The sequence below is a fragment of the Muscardinus avellanarius genome (genome assembly GCF_963383645.1).
Source record: "Muscardinus avellanarius genome assembly, chromosome: 1".
Taxonomy (NCBI): Eukaryota; Metazoa; Chordata; class Mammalia; order Rodentia; family Gliridae; genus Muscardinus; species Muscardinus avellanarius.
The window spans coordinates 223,187,791-223,211,979 of record NC_137786.1 but is presented as its reverse complement, the minus strand read 5'-3'; the positions used below and the strand labels follow the sequence as shown (position 1 = coordinate 223,211,979).

The 24,189-nt window shown below is 35.5% G+C and overlaps 3 protein-coding genes across 3 annotated transcripts; 2 read left to right on the top strand and 1 right to left on the bottom strand.

Moving 5' to 3' along the window:
- Positions 1-2,514: 2,514 nt before the first annotated feature.
- LOC308260051 (olfactory receptor 5AR1-like) lies at positions 2,515-9,374 on the bottom strand (the record flags this gene model as incomplete). The annotated part of the gene is given in 6 exon segments (XM_080691385.1): positions 2,515-2,559; positions 4,655-5,022; positions 5,025-5,390; positions 5,393-5,510; positions 5,817-5,896; positions 9,332-9,374. Coding segments are annotated over 6 exon segments (1,020 nt in total).
- An 853-nt stretch (positions 9,375-10,227) lies between these two features.
- Positions 10,228-11,181, top strand: LOC308260040 (olfactory receptor 5AP2-like; the record flags this gene model as incomplete). Its single annotated transcript, XM_080691376.1, has 1 exon — positions 10,228-11,181. The coding sequence occupies one exon, from the start codon at positions 10,228-10,230 to the stop codon at positions 11,179-11,181; it is 954 nt and encodes a 317-aa protein (XP_080547502.1).
- A 6,207-nt stretch (positions 11,182-17,388) lies between these two features.
- LOC308265337 (olfactory receptor 5AP2) lies at positions 17,389-18,342 on the top strand (the record flags this gene model as incomplete). The annotated part of the gene is made up of 1 exon (XM_080698979.1): positions 17,389-18,342. The coding sequence occupies one exon, from the start codon at positions 17,389-17,391 to the stop codon at positions 18,340-18,342; it is 954 nt and encodes a 317-aa protein (XP_080555105.1).
- Between the last annotated feature and the right edge of the window lie 5,847 nt (positions 18,343-24,189).

The following is a 24,189-nucleotide window of genomic DNA, read 5'->3' as shown; positions in this document are numbered from 1 at the left end:
ACAGTACATAAAGCAGCTTTGGTAGTATAGGTAAAGTAGGGATCATTGTCAGAAAGTTTAAAAATTTAGAAAGAAAAAGTGATGGACATGATGGTGCAGGCCTATAATTCCAATACTTGAGAGGCTGAGATGGGAAGATCAGAGGCTTGAGACCGGCATCAGCAACTTAGTGAGACCCTGTTTCAAAATAAAAAATAAAAATAAAAAAGGAAAAAAAGGGGTGGTTCAAATTTGAATATCCCTGAGTTCAATTTCTAGTTAACCCACCCCCAAAACACACATAAAGTAAAAAGAAAATGCAAAGCCACCAACCAAATAGTCAAATTCATTGTAAGTCATTTTTATGGTGATTTTAAAATATATTTACCTTGGTATTCAAATGACTAGGTATATTATACGTTTGTTTAACACATGAAGTAAGATTAGAAATATATTTTCAAATAATATGGGCATACTTAGATTATTGTTTGTACCTTAGAAACATAGATTTGCATTAATTTCGAAAAAGAAATACAAAATTCCTTAATAGGTATACACTTGACATTTTTTATTTGCAAAGATTATTTATCTATTGCCTCTAAAATGAATGATTAAAACTCTCAAAAAAGCAAAACCATTATTACATGGTTACATTTAGTGACAACATGTAAAAATTAAAGTGATGCATCCATACATGCACACAGCACTCGGTATCCCCATGTATGTTAGTGAGATTGGTAGTGATACTTTCATGTAGGGACAGAACCTTAATTGTTCTATTTTTCTTCCTCAATGTTCCTTTTTCTCCTCCCCACATCCCTCTATTAATCCCCTTTCATTAGTCTACTTATATCCTCAATTTTGTGAAGTCCCTTTCATTTTCCAGTTTTGGCTAAAACCCAAACTGCCTTGAACAAGATGGACATTGCTTTGCTTGGTCTTCATAGCAGCCCCACAGTGTCTGCATTATTACACTGATCTACACATACAGAATCCTGTAGGTTGAGTCCAAGAATTATTTGTAGAAGTCATGACGATTGTTTTTTTAATATAAAAGAGAGGTTTGTGTTTCACAAGTGAATTAGTGGAGTTTGCTATATAGGGACTAGTATAAGCAAAAGTACACACAGGGAAGACATTCATATTGAGTTCAGTGTGGCTTGAAATTCTGGGAGAGAATCACTTACATGAAGCTGAGAATTGGGTATTTTTGGTGTTATCCCTGGGTGTCATTTACAGTCTTGGTTCCATGATGACTCTGGTCCAGTCTTGTAAAGCCAGGTCTGGGAAAGACTAATTGTTCTCATAAATACTTGATCTAAAAGAGTTAAATACATATATACCACATATTATTTCCACAGATTCTCACAGGGCTGCACAATTTTATTGAGTGCATGGAGCTGTTTGAAGAAGTGTAACCAACAAACTTTTTCACTCTGTTCTTTCTTCAAGCAGTTTTTAAGTGTCATATGAGCTTGTTATTGTGATGAGGTAAACCTAGATACACCAAATAGAATATTTACCATTAGAACAGTCATGAATAAATTTATATATATATATATATATATATATATATATATATATCATATACTCACATGCTGATGAGAATTTTAGACATTAAAGTATTGGGCTGCTCCAACCAGTATTTTCTGCCAGCTCAGAAGTCCAGAGAAAAGAGTTTCTGAGGAGTGGTATTTAAACTGGTCCTTAAAGGAAGAGAAGAAGTTTTTTTGTTCTGAATGATGGCATTGAGACTACAAATAAAGCATGAATTGAGGAGAAAAGAGAATTGATAGATATATAGGGGTAGGAAAAGATAAGAGCCACTCAGGGCATAGTTTTACAGGAGCCATGCATGGGGCACATATCTGTCATCCCAGTGCTTGGGAGGATGAGGAAGGAGAATCAAAAGTTTGAGGCCAGCCTAGGGCTCAAATGAGACCTCATCTCAAAAAATAAAAATAAAAATGACTGGAGGTGTAGCTTAGTGTTAGAGTGTTCCTGGTTTCAATCTGCAGAACCTAACAGATCTATACATGTGTACACACAGACACACACACACACACACACACACACACACACACACACACTCACACAGCACACATGAGAGAGAGAGAGAGAGAGAGAGAGAGAGAGAGAGAGAGAGAGAGAGAGCTTTAAAAATAACTTTATAGGAAAATATGGGGTGGGGGAATGAAGAGGGGCAGGGAGAAAGTGTGATGGTTAAAGGGAAGAGAACTTTGAATGTCAAGAAAAGAATTTTAACAGTTTTAGTTCTTCTGAGTTAGATAATAAGGATAACTATGGAATATATCTATCTATCTATCTATCTAATTTAAACTTTAATAATTTCAGGGATTCTCTATAAAGAAAAGACTGAAGGAAGAAATTCCATCCTGAAATCTTCCTTTGGGACAAAAATCAGACCTGAGGGAACTCTGTATTTCTTGAAAGTCCCTTGTGGAAAGCATGTTATCTATGTCATTAAACCTGCGTCGAGTAGCCAGTGTCTACTCAGATTAACCAGATGAATGGTTATGTAGCTACGCTGCTTTTCCTAAATTTGCTCTGCTGATGGATCTGTGACAGAATTTGAGAGAAAACAGTTTACACAGATAAACTTCTCATTCAAGGTGTATCTCCTGTGACCTTAATTGGTTCCAGCTCATTGAGCTATATTTCAGCTTCCCCACCAAACCCTCCCACTGGACATGCAACCCAGATGGCCTGCAGATATGCCTCTTTTTTTTAACCTTTGTTTATTGAATTTCCTTCTTCTGGTATTTATTCCCTACCACATTCACTTCCCTTTTTAATTTTTATCTCATACTTCAAAGTCAGCTCAGAAATCCCATCCTCCATAAATCTCTTTCTTTCCCAAGAAGATGTGTTATTCTCCTTGTATGCTACCATAACAATTTATCTGTGATTCTTTTTTAACATATTATTATGTTATTCTGTGATGTGGGATATACACATTTATCTTAACTCTCTACAGAGGTAAATGCCTTGAGATTAGGCCTACATTATTACCTGAAATTATATAGCTCAAGAATAGAGAAAATAGAACTGGATCTCAGGTTTGTCTCCCCCTGAAGTCTTCAGTCTTAATTACTACTGCATTTATTTTTGCCTTCACAGCTGCTAATACAGTGATACCAACTCTTTGTTGACTTAAAAAATCACCAATTAATATGAGCTCTGTAATTTATTATAGAGAACACAATGGCCATATTTACTTTTTATTTGTGGATCTGGGGATGAAACCCAAGGACATTTGACCTTCAAGCTACACCCCCTACCCTATTTTTAATTCTTTATTCTGAAACAGTCTCACCAAGTTATGGAAGGCCTCACTAAGTAGCTAAGGCTGTCCACGAACCAATGTCCTCTAGTCTCAGCCTCTCAAATGCTGGGATGACAAGCGTGCACCACCATGCCCAGATTTTCATATTTACCATTGTTATGTTAGTATTATTATGAAAAATTTTTCATGTTTGAAAGGGAAGCAGGCCTTTTCAAACAGAAGGCATTTCTCAATCTCTTAATCATGCAAACTAATAGTATAAATGAGATATAAAAATAGTCCTCATTTAATTGATGGAAAACTAAAGTTCAAAGAAATTAAGGGCTTTATTTGACAAAGTTATCAGTAGAATTGGGATTAATTCTAAGATGATTCAATTTACATACTTTTGTGATTATAAGTTTATGCAAATATTCCACCACCAGTGACATAGTAGAGAGAGAGCATTTGGTGTCTCCACTTTATTATATCAAATTGATAACATGATTTTATATATATAATCATGTTGCCTATTCAAATATATATGTGAATATATATGAATATATGTGTGTGTGTATATAATGAGCTGTATATATGGATAGGTAACATATAAATGAAAATAGTAGAAGGAATTAATGTTTTTAGGCATCTTTTATGTGACAGAAACCTTACAAAGACTGTAGGACTATAGTATATCCTTTGTAAAATGTTAAAAGATGAGCATTATTATTTCCATTTAGTGGATAAAGAAACTGGAGCTTATAGAAATCAAGGAATTTGGCCAAGATAGCATAGCTAGAAAATGTCCTCATGCTATTTTGAGTGTCCTTATGTTGGCTCTTTTCTAAGTAGTCCAAAAATATGCCTTAGCATGATGATTTCTTTCATCAATAAAGTCCTGCCTCAATTTCAAATCAAATCAATATATATTCAAATTTAAATGAACAAAAACACTGGTACAACTTGCTGAGACTGTCTTTTCAAACTATTAGCCTAATTTATATTTCTTTTAGGTTACAGAATTAAGAGTTATAGAAACCCCTTTAGAATTTATTCTCAATAAGAAGATAGAAACTTGGGTAATACTTATCAAAAAGTTAATTGAATTTTCTCTCTCCTGCCACCATTTTTATTTCACCATTATTTACCTTTGGTGAAAATACATTCTCATATTTTTGTTATCATTGAGATGTTTTTCCAATTAATTTTTTTTTTTGGTGGTGGTACTGGGGTTCCCGGAAACCCTTCTACCTCCTGGCTACACTCCCACACCCATTTTATACTTTTATATTTGGAAACAGGGTCTCTTATGCCAGCGCAGCTGGCTTCAAACCTGCACAATCCTCCTGTCTCCTTTTCCCAAGTGTGGGGATTACAAGTGTGCGCCACCACGCCCGATTTTCCAATTAGTTTTTTGAAAGCTGCTTTCACATCCTTTTTCTGCAAACTATAGATCAAGAGATTCAACATGGGGATGATAATAGTGTAGATCACAGATGCCCACTTGTCTTGGACCAGGGAGTAGGTGGATGTTGGCCTCAGGTACATGAACATGACTGTGCCATAGAAGAGAGTGACACCAGTCAGGTGAGACCCACAGGTGGAGAAAACCTTCAGGTGGCCTTCAGTTGAGTACATCCTAATAATAACGATGAGGATGAGGGCATAGAAGATGAAGATGATGAGGATGGTGCTGAACTCAGTGAAGCCACACAAACTGAACAGCAGTATCTCACTGATGTAGGTGTCAGAGCAGCCAAGAGCGGTGGGATTTCACAGAAGAAATGGTTGATGATATTGGAACCACAGTAGTCAAGGCTGAAAGTGAGGGAGGTGTGGGCTACTAAACTGACTAGACCAGCCAGGTCAGAGCCCAGCATGAGAGCCAAGCAGACTTTCCTAGACATGAGAGTGCTGTAGTGCAAAGGCTGACAGATGGCCACAAAGTGGTCATAGGCCATGACAGCCAGGACATAACACTCAGCATCCACAAAACCTAGAAAGAAAGCAAGATGAGTGGCACAACTGGAGAAAGAGATCACTTTGTGTTTCATTAGGAAATCTGCCAGAATCCTGGGGGCAGTGGTTGAAGAGTAGCCCACATCAACAAAGGAGAAATTGCAGAGAAAAAATACATGGGTGTGTGAAGCTGAGCATCCGTTACAATCAGGATAATCATACTGGTGTTCTCCACCACGTTGACCACGCAGATGATGAGGAAGACCACGAATGCCGGGGTCCAGCCCTAGCAAGAGTTGAGGTTCATGTGTTGGTGAGAGGAGAGTTCGAGTGAGAGAAGTTGTTGTCACACAAGATCAGCTTCAAGCTTCTCCAATTTTATTCTGATGGAAGCTTCTCCAGCTTCTCTCTTACTTCTTTCTTACTTCTTTCTTACTCTCTGGGAACTCACCTCCCCACGCTCAGGAAGGGCCCTGTTAGGGCCACTGCTTGAACCTGGTCTCGTGTGACAGCATCTTCTCTCATGCAACCCCGACTCTCCTCTCACCAACACACAAACTTCAACTCTTGCTAGGGCTGGACCCTGGCACACGAAGAAGATGATCTGCAGCTTAGGGTCTTGAGTGACACCCCAAAAGATAAACTCAGTCACCATTGAGTGGTTTTCTTTATCTTTTTCCCTGGATTTGGCTTATTGCTGAATGTAGTCAATTTCCTGTCCCTGGAAATATTGACATTAAAAGTAAGCAATCATATGCCAGAGACTGTATATGTCTTTATAATAAATGAAATTTTTGGGGGGATGATTCCAAAAAATCTTCTAACATTAGATTTGGTGACTAGTAGGGTGATTCAAATGACTCTTGTGAAAGTGGTAGCTTTATGTCCTTTTCAGTTGTCCACACAGGATGGGAGGAAATATTTCCTTCTTGATAGTGGTGACTTCTGAATTTTTTTAATCTTGGTGAATTGTTGCCTCCATTGCAATTTCCCCATCGGAGAACTGGATGATGTGGAGAATACAAAGTGTATAGAACCCTCCAATGCTAACATTTTCTGAATTTGGATTTATGATGAGATAAATAAAAGCCAAGCCTACGGCTTATGCCTCTTTTTGAGACTTTAAAATGGTAGGAACCTGCTGCCAAGCAGAATCTGTGCTCAAAGAAGCACCAGAGAAGTAGAGTGCTCGCCTCGAGTAGGTCACATCAGTTTCCCCTTTTGTCCCACATACTATCTGACCTGTTTATTCACATGTTGGTGAGAAGTTGAACGTGTCTCTTAATCTTTGATGGGTTAAACTGTACAAATGTTCTGAGAATATTACATAGATGGAAAATTGCCCTGATTTCAGAACAACTTACTCATCCCACGCTTGCTCCTGTGTACAGAGGGCATTTAAATCTTAGAGTCACAAGTAATTTCCAGAAGAAATATGATGAAAAAATTTTTCTGCACTCACAGGAGACATGGATTTAATGAACTGCCATCCCCTCAGGAATTTTACTCTCTAGGCTCTCCACTTTAGGATAAAATAAGAAAACACAGGGGATAGTTTTGATAGAATCCATCATAAGCACTGCATGAACTCTTATACAGGCTAAAGATTCCCACGCGGTGGGATTTGGGGAATAACTGAGTAAAGATATTTTGCTGATGTCTGAGAGCATTTTTGATGAGGATGATATAGTTCATGTTCTACAGAATAACATTAATGTATTCCTATACTGATTGAAGAAAAGTAAATAAAAAGTTGTTTCCAATTAGAAAAAACAACAACAAAAAAACCAAATGCACACAAGAAATCTCTTGGAAGTGTTGTACGTGCCCATCAACTCAATATGCAATTTGTAGTACATCAATTAAAAATACAGATTATTAAAACACATTTGATGTGGCATCGAGAAGCTGCCATCAACAAAGACTTAAAGAAGATCTTGGAAAAATCAGCTTTTACTTATGAAAAAAGTGAAGAAGCATACATTTAAGAGCACTCATTCAGAGTTCTACACATCTTTCCCTGTTGACTTCCTAATGGGTCTCTGGTAACATTCATTATAAAAAAAAATTTATATCTCCTTCCCATTTTTACATGAAACTTTGGCTACTGTATTCTTTAGCAAGATGGCATGAAGTACGATTGAGTTCCATGACCAAGTAGACTGCAGAGCTTTCTTTCCTTATTTTTATTCAATAAAATCAAATAATGCTTATTTTTTATAACTGGTCAGGTACAACTACAATACGACAAAGGCAGATGACTGCACATGATGTAAAAATTTTCATAAATGTAAATTTTAAAATGTAAATTAATGTAAATGTTTTATATTTCACACATTTTTTCAATTCTATTACTTTTATTTCTAATAAGTGATGTCAAAATATTACTAAATAAATTTCTATATAAATGTTACTTTTACATGGATGTATGTATTCTATCTGCTGTGTTTTTCTTCTCTTAATATATTTCCACTGGCATATTATAATTATTATTACTACGTAGTGTTTCATCTAAGCTCCATCCATACTCCAATTACACAACCCTAATTTCATTAGAGTTATCTACATTTTTCTCCTATAACTACTAATCTGCACTTAGATGGGGGTTATTTAGTTTTTTAAGCAACTCATCACTATTTGCCAGTTAGGTTTCAGCCTCTGCATTGGTAGGAAATTACAATATTTTTCATATTTTTCCCTCCAATATATCAAGAAAAAAACATCTCAGGATTTAAACTTAACCATATAATGCAAATATTTCCTGTCTGATTTTCTAGAAATAAACAATTTATCTTTTTGACTCTTTGTGATCTCCAAGATTTAGTGAAAATTGCATTAATTAGTTAATGCAGACAAATAAATTATTGTGTCTTCTCAAAGTAACACAAATAATGTAAATGAATATCATTAGATATTGATCAATTGATTTCAGACTCTATATCTTTTATGCAGAAGATATATTTGGACAGTGGAACATCTCTTGAATTTCAGCCTAGGCTACCGATAACTATTTCTTACTCTGAAGAGTAGGAAAAAGTGTCACAGTGAGAAAAACATTTATTTATTGATTTTATATATATATGTATTATATTCAGCAATTCAAATTTATCATTGTCTCTCCAAATAATATTGGTATTAGAAATTAAAAGGGTAAGGCACAGGGAGATTTAGCAAAATAGCTCTCACCCTCTCAGTGTCTCTACCATTGAATTCTTTAAGCATTATCTAAGTAGTCTAACTTATTTTATTTTATTTTATTTTATTTTATTTTATTTTATTTTTAGGGAAAGGACCTACAACCCAGGGTCTTGGGCATATCACATCACATAAGTTGTCTATTATTGAGCTCCATTCCCAATTCAAAACAAAATATTTAATATGTACACAATCTCTTCATAGGAAGTGGGGTCAGAGGTACAGTGTAGTTGCTATTTTGTTTACTCATTTAACTATTCCCTAGAGGACAAAACCTCCAGCAATTGGAGGAGACAAAATAAAGACATCATATACTGATTAACAATATGAAGGGACTCAAAATGTATTCTCCACTGAGCTCAGGTATCCCAAGGGTGAAGGAGAGAGATATGAAAGAGAAATGTTATTTTCTTAAGTAGATTACAATGAGGTGACGTGAGAGATACAGTCCCTGGGCACCACAGCACAAGAAGTATATCCTGCTGAAAGTAAGTTAGGATGCTTCAGAGTCTGCTCTGAAGACTCTGTAATTGGAAATGATGGTAAACCACATTACAGCTGCTCGGCTATGATATACTCTATGTTTTTAAAGGTACTTCATTTTGAAATGGTAAATTGGATTATTTATCTTTAAGAAAAAGTAGGAAAAAGAAAGGCCTAACCTCTGTCCAATGCATAATGGAGTTTCAGTTTTCCACCCTCTGTAAAGAAGGTCTCCAAATCCCTTCTGATGATGGTTCCTGCTTTCCTGGGACAGTTAGAGTGAGTGCCTCTGCTAAGAAGGGTGTGTGGTCTGTTTCTCATTTTTAAAAATATAGATATAGAACAGAAAAAAGCAAAGAATCAAATAGAAGTAAAGACGTCAAAAAAGGTAAGGAAAATATAAAATAGTGTTCTGTTCATTTAACTTACTGACCTTAAGAAAAATCATGATGCTGGTAGTTTGTTCAACCATCCTTTGGATATTGAATCTTCAAAGCACTGAGAGCCTACAAGAACATATTAAATATATACTACAGATTTTTATCATTAAGAGATTTGAAGGTCATTAGGAGAGGTACAATAAACAACAATAATAGGATTTTAGGGCCTTTTACACACTAGATATACTTCAGAAAATATTGCTATTATTTTCAGATACTTAGATATGTAAAATTTAGAGCAGTTATCTCTGTGCTAGAAATTTGACTGAAAAACCTTATGAACATGGGGGGAATATTTCAGAGAAATAAAAACATATCTTTCTGTATAGAGAAAAGGATGGAGTAAGTCACACAATGGGATGCAAAACCTTTTGTTGCTTAAAGTATAGTAATGAATGTAAATTCTAAGATGATTATCAGCAATTAGAGAGTTTCTTATCAGGAAGCATGGCATTTCAGTGTAACTAAGTGTATTCTGAGGCCTTAGTGAAGCTCTGAGAATCACACTAACAAGCATTCTGTGTAGTAGTACTCAATCTATTATCGACAGGTCATCCTATGGGTATCAAATGTAAGGAAATAAGAACTGCATTGGCTGAGTATGCATTTAGATTCCATTAGGCAAACTTTGTGATTCATCAAAAGTTAATCTTTTGAACTTTACAGATTTCCTCTGACAAGAGGAGATAATAGCACTGCCTACTCTGCAGAATGTAAATAAAATGATGTAGACAAAAAAATTAACAGTGACCATAGTGCATAGGAAATCATCTACAAAATTTAGCATATTCAAGTACCAGGGCTTTTAAACAAACATTGTTTGTATGGTCATAAATTTATATGACCAAATGTGTTTCTTTATCTTCTTTCCTATTGCAGCTCAAAATGATCCGCTACATGGAAAAGGACCAGAGCAAAAATCAAACAGAAGTGACAGAATTTGTCCTCCTGGGACTCTCAGACAATCCGCATCTACAAGGCACCCTCTTTGCACTCTTTCTCTCCATCTACATGGCAACGATGGTGGGAAATTTGGGGATGATTACTCTGATTAAAGTTGATCCTCGTCTTCACACACCTATGTACTTCTTCCTCAGCAGCCTGTCCTTTGTGGATGCCTCTTGCTCCTCTTCCATCACTCCTAAGATGCTGGTGAACCTGGTGGCTGAGAATAAGGCCATTTCCTTCAATGGGTGCGCCGCCCAGTTCTACTTCTTTGGCTCCTTCCTGGGCACTGAGTGCTTCCTGCTGGCCATGATGGCATATGACCGCTATGCGGCCATTTGGAACCCCCTGCTCTACCCAGTTCTCATGTCTGGGAGAATTTGTTTCTCCTTAGTGACTACTTCCTTCCTAGCAGGCTTTGGGAATGCAGCCATCCACACAGGGATGACCTTCAGGCTGTCCTTTTGTGGGTCAAACAGGATCAACCATTTCTACTGTGACACCCCACCCCTGCTCAAGCTCTCTTGCTCTGACATCAACATCAATGGCATTGTGATCATGGCTTTCTCCAGTTTCACTGTCATTAGCTGTGTTATGATGGTTCTTGTTTCCTACCTGTGTATCCTCATTGCCATATTGAAGATGCCCTCAGTAGAGGGGAGGAGCAAAGCCTTCTCCACCTGTGCCTCCCACCTTGTGGCTGTCACTATTTTCTTTGGGACAATTCTCTTCATGTATTTGCGACCTACAACTAGCTACTCAATGGAGCAGGACAAGATTGTCTCTGTGTTTTACACTGTAGTGATTCCCATGTTAAATCCCCTCATCTATAGTTTGAAAAATAAAGATGTGAAAGAGGCCATGAAAAAAATATTACAGAAATACATAATGTAATGCCACTTTATCTGACAGAAATATATATATTCACATTAATTTTATTATATGATTGCTTAAGTTTTTTGTGTTAAAGTAGATGATTCAAAACAAGATATATTTCTTAATCTGAGTGTCTTAAATATGTCTATGTGGAACCAGATTTGATGGCACATGCCTATAATCTTAGTACTTGAGAGGCTAAGATAGGAGAATCACAGATTTGAAGCCAGTGTCAGAAACTTAGCCAGGCTCTCAGTAACTTCATGAAACCATGTTTAAAAGTAAGAAATAAAATACTGCTTGAGATGTAGCTCAGAGGTAGAATGCCCCTGAGTTCAATCTCCAGTACCACAAAATAAATAGACAGTAAATATGCCTCCACGGACCCATCTGATGAATCATCACAAGACATGAAGGAGATGTCTTATAAAACTATAGGAATACTTGGATTTGACTGTATAAGAATTTAGCTGACCTCTGTCTTAGCTTTATCATATATACATAGGTGTCTTGTTTAGATTCAAGTCAATCTGTGAAGTAGATACTTACTTATAGAAAGTATATTTAAGTGTGTTCTCAGAATAAATACCTGTGTTGTAAGGGATACAGAGTTAGCTAAACAAGATGCATTGTGATGAATCTCCAAAGAGGGCTCAGCCATCCCACAAGCAGTTCTGGAGCTGAGATGGTCCTTCCGAGATGTCTGAAGCTTTTAACTCCACGGTCGCTATTTGGGATGTTGTTACTCAGTAGGACAGGTATAGTCTTGTGCAAGGCAATTCTTTTTCAACATGAGCAGTTCTTAGAGAGGAAGTTAGCTTCCAAAATACCTGGAACCTGGGAAAATAAGTACTTCAACCCCAAGAGGCACTACTGGTGGCATACCATAGCACACACTACAAATAATATTACTATTCTACTCATATGGTTATCAGGAATACCAAATAAGATATACAAGAGCCTCATTAGATATTGTGATAATATGGAAACCACAGAAATAATAAGAGTATTTTATAGACTTTGTCTATAAAATAAATTGAAATAGTTTGAAGAGTATATGTCAATGCAGTTAAACTTTATCAGTACTCCTTCCAAAGCTTCATGTAATTTTTTCAATAAAGTTTTGTCAAATTAAATCATCTGACACTGATTTTACTTTCAAGGGAAGTGCCAATGGTGTAGCAACAGGACTCAAGTCAGTCAATTCCAAGTATTCTTATAGTTTTATAAGACACTTCTTTCATCTATTGTGATAATTCATCAGATGGGCACATGAAGGCATATTTACTATTTATTTATTTATTTATTTATTTATTTATTTATTTTTTATTTTTGTGGTACTGGGGTTCCTGGAAACCCTTCTACCTCCGGGATACACTCCCAGACCTGCTGGCTTCGAACCTGTGAGATCCTCCTGTCTCCACCTTCCAAGTGCGGGGATTACAAGCATGCCCACCACACCAGGCTTATTTACTTATTTATCTATTTATTAATTTATTAATTTATTTATTGGTACTGGGGATTGAACTTGGAGTCATTGTACCTCTTAGCTACATCTCTAGCAGTATTTTATTATTTATTTATTTATTTATTTATTTGCGGTACTGGGGTTCCTGGAAGCCCTTCTACCTCCGGGCTACACTCCCAGACCTATTTTATTCTTTTTTATTTTTGGAAACAGGGTCTCTTAAGCCAGCGCGGCTGGCTTCGAACCTGCGTGATCCTCCTGTCTCTGCCTCCCAAGTGGGGGGATTACAAGCATGCGCCACCACGCCCAGCTCTATTTCTTACTTTGAAACATGGTCTTATGGAGTTACTGAGGGCCTGGCTAAATTGCTGAGGCTGCCTTCAAATCTGTGATTCTCCTATCTTAGCCTCTCAAGTACTGAGATTATTGGTGTGTACCATCAAGTCTGGTTCCACATCGACATATTTTAGACACTCAGAGATTGAGAAATATAACTTGTTTTGAATCATTTTATACTTTATTGTGATTTATATTTTTCTTCACTCTTTCTTTAAGCCTAGTTAGTGTACTATGATATCCCTCTTCGAATATCTTCTTATTTAATAACTAAAGTTAATTGGCACGTTATCATCATTCATCTCTGCCCTTCTATGTTTCACTTATTATCCACTAAAATATCAAGATAAAAAAATAACAAAGGCCAATGGTATACATGTGTCTTCAAACTCTTCATTAGTGTAACTGTTAAAGATGGAGACTAATGTAAATTTACTTTATAGGTACCTCAAATAGTCTTGTAGCATTCTAGTTTATGACATAAATTTCCAAAATTATGAAAGCCTTGGTAAATTTCTAAGCCACTTCTTCCTTGAGTTAGATTATTAAATGCATTCATAATTTTTTCTACAAAATATAGTCAATCATAATCCACATTTATATTTACAATTTTTTATAATTAAACTGGTGATATATTTAAGGTTTAGATAATAATTTTAAGTACATATTCACCTAAGGATATATTTCTAAATCCTACAGGGTATGAATGATTCTTTGTCCTGCACCTTGCATTTTGTATATGTGACCCCTCATACACTAAGTTTTATAGTTATTCTCTATCACTGAGATAATTATAAATTTTCATGATGTTCCTTAGGGAAAACGTCACATTTATTGAGACCTTATTTAGTTCTAGGCACTTGTTATTAGATACTTATTCTCAACTATGGATCAATTGAGTTAATAAAGTAAATTTAGCTGTTCCCCTTTCTCCTCCTAATATCTTTCAATCCCTCTTTCTCCCAGTAACCAGCATCATCAAGACTATCACACAGTTACCTAATATTACCCAACGGATAACAAATAAGGCACTAATTGTTTTAATTCATGTGCTATTCACGTTTAACAGAACAGGATATTTTTCATGTACTCTCTGCTACTTTTGGGCTACAGTAACAAATAAATAGCACTGCTAATTTTGGTTTTAAGATAAAATGCATTTGAATCCCACTTCTGATTTTTCTCAGCTATTTAGACAAGGTACATTTCCAGCCCTGGTTTAATTTTCTGTAAGGGAGATGGATGTGTGCACCAGAAAATGCAGGTATTTAGGAGAGCATTGATCAGGTACTACAGTCACAGTAAATATTAGTTGCTGCTACCACTTGGTTCTAATCTTTCTGCTTCTGAATAGGTATAGGCCTGGATGAACAGTTATTGACATCATTCATAGTTCATATTAAGGTATACATTTCTGTAGGTTGGAAATCACATTTTTATCAGCAAACATTACCTCTCTTTGTTGCTTAGTAAATATTTGTTTCTTGGTTACTATGATTTAGAATCCAATGGCTCTTCACAAAGTGTTCATTGCCACAAGGAACCCAAATTTTTTGTATTGTTCTAATGTAGCATAAATGCTCATAATTCTCATTGTAATTTAACTGTCAATGATACATACCTATGAATCCATTTCTTACAGAATCTTGTATCTAGTGTGAATTCTCCAAATGTTTCATGGAGATCATATCATGCTAACTTCTGATTGGACCTAGTGGTAAGGAGATATAGCATCATCTAATGTCTCTTTGATGACACTCAAACCAATAGTAGCAATGAGTTCTCTTCTTATTCCAAAAGTCTATGAAATTCCCTGCTTCATGGGCCATGACTAAGTCCTACCACCTATCTTGTCTTTGACCTAATCACTCCTTGATTGTCTAGCACTCTTATAGTGCTATTACCTAAGCATCTGATGTCCTGTATCTGTAACCACTGATTTTTAATTTTACATGGCATTTCTACCAGCCTCCATCTATACTATAATTTCATAAACCTTGATTTCACTGAATATGTCACCATTTTATGATGTAACAACTAATCCACACCTAGATGGGGGTTGTTTATTTTTAAGTAACTCTTCATTGTTTGCTAGTTAATTTTAGCCTTTACACTGATAGAAGCTTATTGTATTTTTCCACAAGATATTAAGGCAAAATAATGGGGATTAAACCTAACCAAATTAATGCAAATATTTATTGTCTTATTTGCCAGAGATAAACAATACACCTTTTGAATCTTTGTGGTCTTCAGCATGTAATACAAGGTGCATTAATTAAATCATACTGGGAGATAAATTATAGCATCTTCTTAAAGTAGTAGATAAGGTAATTGATCAGATATTGATCAGTTTGTTTCAGACTCTGCATCTCTTGTATAGAAGATAATATTTGGACATGAAGTATCTTATGTATTTTAGTCTAGGCTACACAGGCTGATAACTGTATCTCATTTTCAATAGTGGAAAAGAGTGTCATGTTAAGGGAAATGTTTATTTATAGGTATTGTATTAAGCAATTTAAATTTATTATTGTATATTCAGAGTCACCTTAGGCATTAGAAATAAAAGGCTAAAGCACAGCGAGATTTAGTGAAATATCCATATTTCAAATAGAGTCAACATTTCAAACCAGATGAAGCACTTGCTTTTCTACTTTCCCAGTGCCTTTTCCACTGAGCTCCATAATTATTATTTAGGTAGCCTAAATTTTCATTTTTTCCACTGCAAGTGTTTGAATCCAGCATCTTGTAATATAAGGCAAATTCTTTACCATTGAACTCCACCCCAACTCATAGCCTAACTTCTTTTATGTATATGACACAACTCTCTTATGTGGCCAGAGGTAAAACATGTATATTATTTCATGTAATAATTTAATTTCCCCAAGAGAATCAAGTCTCCAACTATCAGAGGAGACAGAAGAAAGATGTCTTATGGTGGTTAGGAATATGGGACTCAAAATTTATTCTCCACTGGGCTCAGGTATCCCAAGGGTAAACGAGAGAAATATCAAAGAGAATTGTGATTTCCTTTAAGTTCAGAGGAGCAAAACAAATTTATTACAATGAGGTGACAAGAGGGCTACAGTCTCTGGAGATCAAAGAATAAGCAGTATATTCTACTGAAGTAAGGATGCCTACTTCACCCAGAGTCTGTTTTCAATATAGCTGTGTTCTATACTGCAGTTTACTGCGATGCCATGATCTATATTTTAAAAAGCACATTATGCTGAAATAATGAAATGAGATATTTACATTTAAGGAAAAGGGAAGGAAAGTCTTAATATCTGCTGACTGCAGAGTGGAATTTCAATTTTTCTCTCTGTAATGGATAGTCTCTAAATTAATTCCAGTAATGCCTCCTGTTCACCTGGGACAATTAGAGTGAATATCTCCTTTAAGAAGAATTTACTGTTTGTTTTCCCCCTAATTTTAGAGTAGAATAGGAACATATAAAGGAATAAAATAGAAGTCAAGCAGTTGCAAAAGGTAAGAAATGTAAAATGCTGTTCATTTAATTTATGGACCAGAAGAAAAATTCTCTATGCTGTTAATTTTCTTAGTCATCCTTTGAACAAACATTCCAAAAGCACCAAATGGTGAAGAACGTATGTTAAAGTTGTGTTTTGCCTTTTTATTCCTAAGAGTTTTGCAGGTCATCAGAAGAAACATAAACAAAAGTAAATAATACAATTTTAGGGTTCTCTTTAAACATCAGCAGTATCTCAGTAAATCTTGCTGTTAATTTTAGAAACTTAGAAATATAGAATACACACAATTATATCTGGACTAGAAGTTTGATTGCAAATATCAATAATAGGAGATAGAATATTCCAGAGAAAGAAAAAATATATTTGTCTTTGCAGAAGAGGAGATACATCGTGGGCTGCAAAAATCTATTTTTGTTAATAATGCATATTAATGAGTGTGAGTTCTAAGAAAGATAATTTTCAGCAATTATTATCAGAGTTTCTTATATGCCAAGAATTTTAATGTAGCTAAGTATATTCGAAAGTCTTAGTGAAGTTCTGATAATCACACTATCAAGCATTCTGTGTACTAGGACTCAATCTATTATTGACAGGGGCATCCTAAGTGATCTCAAATATTAGGAAAATGAGAACTGCGTTGGTTGAGTATAAATTTAGACTCCATTAGACTATTTAGTGATTCTTGGGAAGTTAATCTTTTGTACCTTACATATTCCCTCTGCCAACAGGAAATAATAACATTCCTATTCTATAGAAAGTAAATGAAATGATGAAGACAAGACAACACAGTGACCGTAGCCCACAAGAGATCATCTACAAATTTTGGCACATTTTAAAACTAGTTATTTTTTTTTACAAATCATTGTTTACATGGTTATATATTCACATAACCAAATGTGTTCTTCTTTCTTCCTTCATAGTACAGCTCAAATGATCCGCTACATGGAAAAGGACCAGAGCAAAAATCAAACAGAAGTGACAGAATTTGTCCTCCTGGGACTCTCAGACAATCCGCATCTACAAGGTATCCTCTTTGCACTCTTTCTGCTCATCTATGTGACAACTATGGTTGGCAATTTGGGAATGATAGCTTTGATCAAGGTTGATCCCCGTCTCCACACACCTATGTACTTCTTCCTCAGCAGCCTGTCCTTTGTGGACGCCTCTTATTCTTCCTCTGTCACTCCTAAGATGCTGGTGAACCTGGTGGCTGAGAATAAGGCCATTTCCTTCAATGGGTGCGCCGCCCAGTTCTACTTCTTTGGCTCCTTCCTGGGCACCGAGTGCTTCCTGCTGGCCATGATGGCTTATGACCGCTATGCGGCCATTTGGAACCCCCTGCTCTACCCAGTTCTCATGTCTGGGAGAATTTGTTTCTCCTTAGTGACTACTTCCTTCCTAGCAGGCTTTGGGAATGCAGCCATCCACACAGGGATGACCTTCAGGCTGTCCTTTTGTGAGTCCAACAGGATCAACCATTTCTACTGTGACACCCCACCCCTGCTCAAACTCTCTTGCTCTGACACCCGCATCAATGGTATTGTGATCATGGCTTTCTCCAGTTTTAATGTCATTAGCTGTGTTGTCATTGTTCTCATTTCCTACCTGTGTATCCTCATTGCCATATTGAAGATGCCCTCAGTAGAGGGGAGGAGCAAAGCCTTCTCCACCTGTGCCTCCCACCTCGTGGCTGTCACCATTTTCTTTGGGACAATTCTCTTCATGTATTTGCGACCTACAACTAGCTACTCAATGGAGCAGGACAAGATTGTCTCTGTGTTTTACACCGTAGTGATTCCCATGTTAAATCCCCTCATCTATAGCTTGAAAAATAAAGATGTGAAAGAGGCCCTGAGAAAGATCTTACAGAAGCACATTCTGTAAGTCTATTTTAAGTATTCCTTTGTTAGGTGTAAATTTTCTTATCTGATTCCTTAAGCTTTTCCTCTGTATTAAGGTATATTATTTAAAATAAGGTATACTTCTTAATTTTCTAGTGTAGTACATGTGTCTACATGCCCCCTTCTGATGAGTCAACACAATAGTTGAATGAGGTATTTGGTAAAACTTTCAAAATGCTTGGAATTGGCTGAATTTGGCCCATGTTTTATTTAAATATTTATCTTTCCTTAATTTCAGGCTTATCTCATATATATTGGTGTCTTAATTTGATTCAAGGCAAGAACACTGTGAAGGAAATGTTTGTATGCAGGAAGTTTATTGAAGTATCTTGCCAAGATCAATACCTGTATTGAGCAGTAATCAGAATTGGCCAAAGAAATTGCATTGTGATGAATCTCAAAAGCTGGCTCAGACAATCGCACATGGAGGTCTGTAGCTAAGATGGCCCTTCGTAGATGTCTGAAGCTTATAACTCCTCAGCGGCCAACTGATATGTGAGTTACTGAGTAAAAACAGGTATAGTCTTGGGCAAAGCAATTTCTTTCATCAGGGATAATTCTAAGAGTAGAACTCACCTGTCAAAAATACCTGGAGACTGGGAAAATAAATATTTCAATGCTGAGAGATACTATTAGTGGTGTGCCATAACACCCACTCCAAATAATAATAATACTTACTTGGTTATCAAGAATACTAACTATGATGAATGCAATTTTATTAGATATTATAATAATATGGGAACCATATCAATAATAGGAGATATTTTAGACTTTATGAATTCATTAGAATATTTAAAGTTTATATTATCAATGTACTTATACTTTTTATCTACTTCTTCTAAAGTTTCATGTAGTTTTCAATAAACATATGTATAATTATCTGTTTAATTGTTTTAGACTTTTTAGTATTTTGCATAGACTAAATCTTAAGAGAATGATAACCACTTTAATAAGGCTGATATAACACTTTCAACATTGCATTGATGAGCCTGAATTCTATTAGAGTTAATTCTTTTTTGCCACTTGAATAATTTGTCAAAGCTATAAATCCTACTTGGAAGGAGAAAACCTGTATTCCTACAAAAACAATAAATATAACAAAAATGAAATAATAAGTTAATATTTCTTAAGAACAAAGGTGAGATGATTTAATTTATTTTATGTTCATATAAAATTTTAAAAGACTTAAAACATATTCAAAAATATTTTAGCTAAGTGTGGTGGTACAAACTCGTATTCCCAGCTAATTAGGAGGCTAAGGCAGGAGGGTCACTGACACCAAGAGTTCAAGGCCAGCCTGGACATAGTGAGACCCCCTCCTGGATATATATACTGTATGTGTATGTGTGTATTCTTGAAAATACATATAATGTGTAAATCTAAAAATATCAAATAAAATACATTTGAAACACTAAATTTAATGATACCATTCGAGTTATAAATATGCATGTTTTTAAGAAGAGAGATTAAGGTCACCGGAAGCATGCAAAATTTACAGGATCTTGAACATAGCCTTTCAAATTCATATTTGGAACTACAAATACACGTTTATATATAGAAATGTATATGTGAAAAAGAAAAAAAAATAATCAATTTTGCATGCAAAAAGTGCCAAAACATTTAATTCTTTCTGAAGGGCATTAAGTAAAATAATTCTCTGTTATGCTTGCAGGAGCTGATAAGTTGATGACAACTTTTACCATTAACTTGTAATTTAGTTGTGCTTACTCTATTATATTAAACAAGGTAATATCTCTGAGTTCAAGTACAAAAAAGTAAATTATATTCTCATCTCTATTCAGTTGGTTGTAAATCCGTATGTCCATGAGAGATGATTTATCCGATTCTCTTTTATAGTGTCTGGCAATCCCAATCTATTTCTACAAATATGGATCTAAATTATGTATATGTGGCAAGTAAAAAGAGTTACCAAAGCTAAACAAATTATATGTGCATACATACTTGCACACATAAGGTCACATGGATTATATGGGAAATGATTCATTTATGACGATTTATACATTTATTACATGTATAATGTGAATATGTTTGTATATATGTATATGGATAAGAGAAAATTTTAGAGAATCATAGATTTGCAAAAGTGCTTATTTTATAAGAGGATTTTTGCTGAATTTAGAGACAGGAAAAAGCTATTGCAGTACTCTGAATACAATAAGAGTCTTGCTTGAGACTTGATGGTAGGGATGGAGGTGGTAGAAATGGAGGTGGAAAGAGGGAGCTGATTTAAAGGCACATATCTTTCAAAATAGAGAAAATATTACCTTATAAATTGGCAATGGGATATATTAGAAATAAGGTATTTCAATTTATTACATGTTTATTTGCCAGTTTTTTATTTATTTTTTTAAGCAAATGAGCAGAGAAGGTTGTCAATGACTTGAAATGTGAAGTGTTATTTTTCTAAAAAATTAGCAGAAAGCATGATGAGCTCTGTTTCAGTTATGTTGAGTCCTCACATGATATCCATGTGTAGAGGGAAACAGTTGAATTCTAAGTCTGGGTTTGGAAAATATGTCAGGGCTGTAGATATAAATTTAGGAGGTATAAACATATAGATGATATTTAAAACCATGGGATGGGAAAAGACCATCAAGCTAGAGTGTAAATAGAAGAGAGAAGATCAACACAGAGTTCTGTACTCCAATACATTCTCTGTCAGGAAGAAAACAGAAACGAGAAAAGACTAAGACTGTGAAACCCATGTGGTAGGAAGAAAATTCAGAGTGGTATTCTATAGAATTGGATGAGAAAAGCTTCCAAGGAACTATAAGCAATTAACTCTGTTAAATTCTACTGACAGATGAAAAATGAGGAAGATGTGCGTATTTCAGGTACTGCAATCCCAATACCTGAAAGGCTAAGACAGGAGAATCACAGATTTACAACCAAACTCAGCAATTAGTGAGACCCTGTTTTAAAATTAAAAAAAATAGGCTTTGGTGTACATCTCAGAGGTAGAACACCCCTTGGTTCAATCTCTAGTAACACACACACACACACACACACACACACACACACACACACACCAGTGAACCTGAGAATTCACCACTGGATTTCACAACATAAAGACTAGTGGTGGCTAGACATGGTGGCATACTTCTGTAATCTCAGTAGATGGGAGGCTGAGACAGGAGGATCTCAGGTTGGAGGACAGCCTATGCAACTTACCAAAACTTTCTACATTCTAGTGAGACCTTGTTTCAAAACAAAATATATAAAGGGCTAGAGTTGTTGCTTGGAGTTTAAATGTTACTGAGTTAAAAACCCAGTACCACACACACAGGCAAAAGAGAAATGGTAATTTGATCGATTTACATGAAGTGGTAAAGGGAGAGTATATTATAATAAGGCTAAGAGAAAACAAGAATATCAGTACTGATATAGCCCGTATATTCAACGTGCCAATACTTTAATTGCCAAGAGACAGGTAAAGAACAGGATGTTCAGTTGTAAAAGGAACAGGACTCAGAGTGGAAGAGAGGAATTTTGAAATACTTGGCTTGCTGAGTGTCTTTTAGACAAGACAGGCTTCTGCCTTGCCACAAAGGCTGGAAGAAGGTTCATTATCTTCAGGTGTGGTTGGAAAACAAAACAATTTATTTTGGAGACCTTCATTTTCTCTGGTGGATATTTTAAGATGGAGGAAAATACATGAAGTGATATGTGCACGTATGTATGTATCACTTTGAATCTCACTAAGATGTATAATTACAATGCACTAACAAACATATAAAAAAGAATAAATTTCATGTGGATAGAATCCATACTCTGATTGGTCTTATAGACAAATTTCTTACAAGATGCATATTTTGTTGGTACTAGGGATTGAACCAGACATTCTACTTCTGAGTTCTACCCCCGACCCTATTTTATTATTATATTTGAAGCAGGGTCTCTATGCTGAAGAAAATTTCACTACTTGCTGAAGCTGTTCTCAAACCTGTGATACTCCTGTCTCAGCCTCCCAAATACTGAAATTGCAGGCATGCATCACCATGTACAGATTAGGATAGCATGTTTTTGGAAAAAACAAAATTGGCATGCCTCTCCTGTCTTGGTGAGACATCAATTTGAAGCATTAGAATTAAATAACCTGGCATTTTCTGTGCACTGGAAAATATAGAGGAATGAAACACCTTTGGCTTCCCTTTCCCCTAATGAATGTAGTGTCAAACAATATTTAGCTATTCTAAATGTTCTCTTCAACCATCATCTTAAATCGTCAACTTCCTAAATCATCACCAATTTCTGTGTGCATGTATATCACTATTTCTATGGACTGCATTATGATTTGAGACTCTAGTGAACCAATAAAACTATTTAAAAAAATGGTCCTGGTTCTCACACCTGTCTTTAACTCCTAGTACGTTAATGGCATGTACTTAGTAGGTCAGATTATTTCTAGCATAAATACATACTGTCACCCTCCAAAGACCCTCAACCCTGACCAGTACTTTCAGTTCCTTCCGCTGATTACATCCGTCCTCTGGTCTGTCAGTCCTCTCCTGTCCTGAAATCTCCACCTACCACACGTATCTTCTAGTCTCATTAAATGGCCTCACCTCAGTGTTTAGAGAGTAAAATGGCACATTATCATGAAAATAGCTTTGTCTTTACAATACTAAAAATACAAAACTCTTTCCATAGTTTTCTTCTTTCAATTTATTGGAACTAATGACTTCTCTACCTGTGCAAAAAACCTTATTCAGAAACATACCAAGCTGTGTACATAAATGTCAGGTAGAGATTTTAGTCTCAGAGGACAATCTGTCTCCTCAAAGTATCAAATTACGGTGTTTCCATTAAACACAAAAATATTTTAATTGGTTCTTTATAATTATTTTGAAAATTCCCAATGGTCTATACCAAATACATATATTATAAATCTTCCTACCTTGTTTGTAAAAAACATAATGGGTCAATATTTACAGGTAGGTGGACTTCTGCATTTTGTTAACTAAAAATACATCTTTGCTTTTTGTAGGTAGATTTTATACCATAAGTGTTGGAGAAATATTTTCATAAGTTACCCTTGATATTTCTAACCTTTTTTGAAATTTGTTTGACTCTAAAAATCCATTTTTATGTGCAAGACATTCTGAAGTAAATGTAAGAGAAAAATAATGACCTTAAGTGTAAGACTAAGGTTAATTTTTATAGCAATAACATACCTTCATGCACACACAAACTGATCATGTGGATGAAGGTAGAAACTGAGATCCTGTGCTTCCCTAAACAAATATTTTCATTAACAGGCTAGTGAGTGAATAATGGGAACCCCAAATTAACCCATTGCTCCAGATAACCTCATTGCTTGTTTACTGTGAAAATGTCACCTTTTTAGGAAGGACCTCTGTGCACTAAAAAAAATAAGCCTGGTTTCTACATAGTATTACATTGTGTAGCTTTGCCTACAAGTGAAATATATGTTCCTTCTACTTTACAATGTGTGTTCTGTGGTGGTTAAAAAAAATTTGTTCACTTTTGTAACTTCATTCCCTAGAATAGAAAAAGGAAAGTTTGGTAAATATATGAATATATAAGTGGGTAAATTTACAAAGCAGAAAGAATAGTTTTCATTTCTTAATTCTAAATAGTTTTTTTTCTGGTATAACACGTGGTAAACCTCAGACAGTTGTCTCTCTCTGAATGCAGTTAAGCCAGGCAACAATAGGTTTTACTGGAAACACATATCAAACATACATCCTTTATTTTGTAGGTAAAACAAAAGGATAGCACAGCTGGAGGGACCTGGAGGGTAAATATCTTTATTTCTATATTTGAATGAAGGACATAAGCTGCTTAT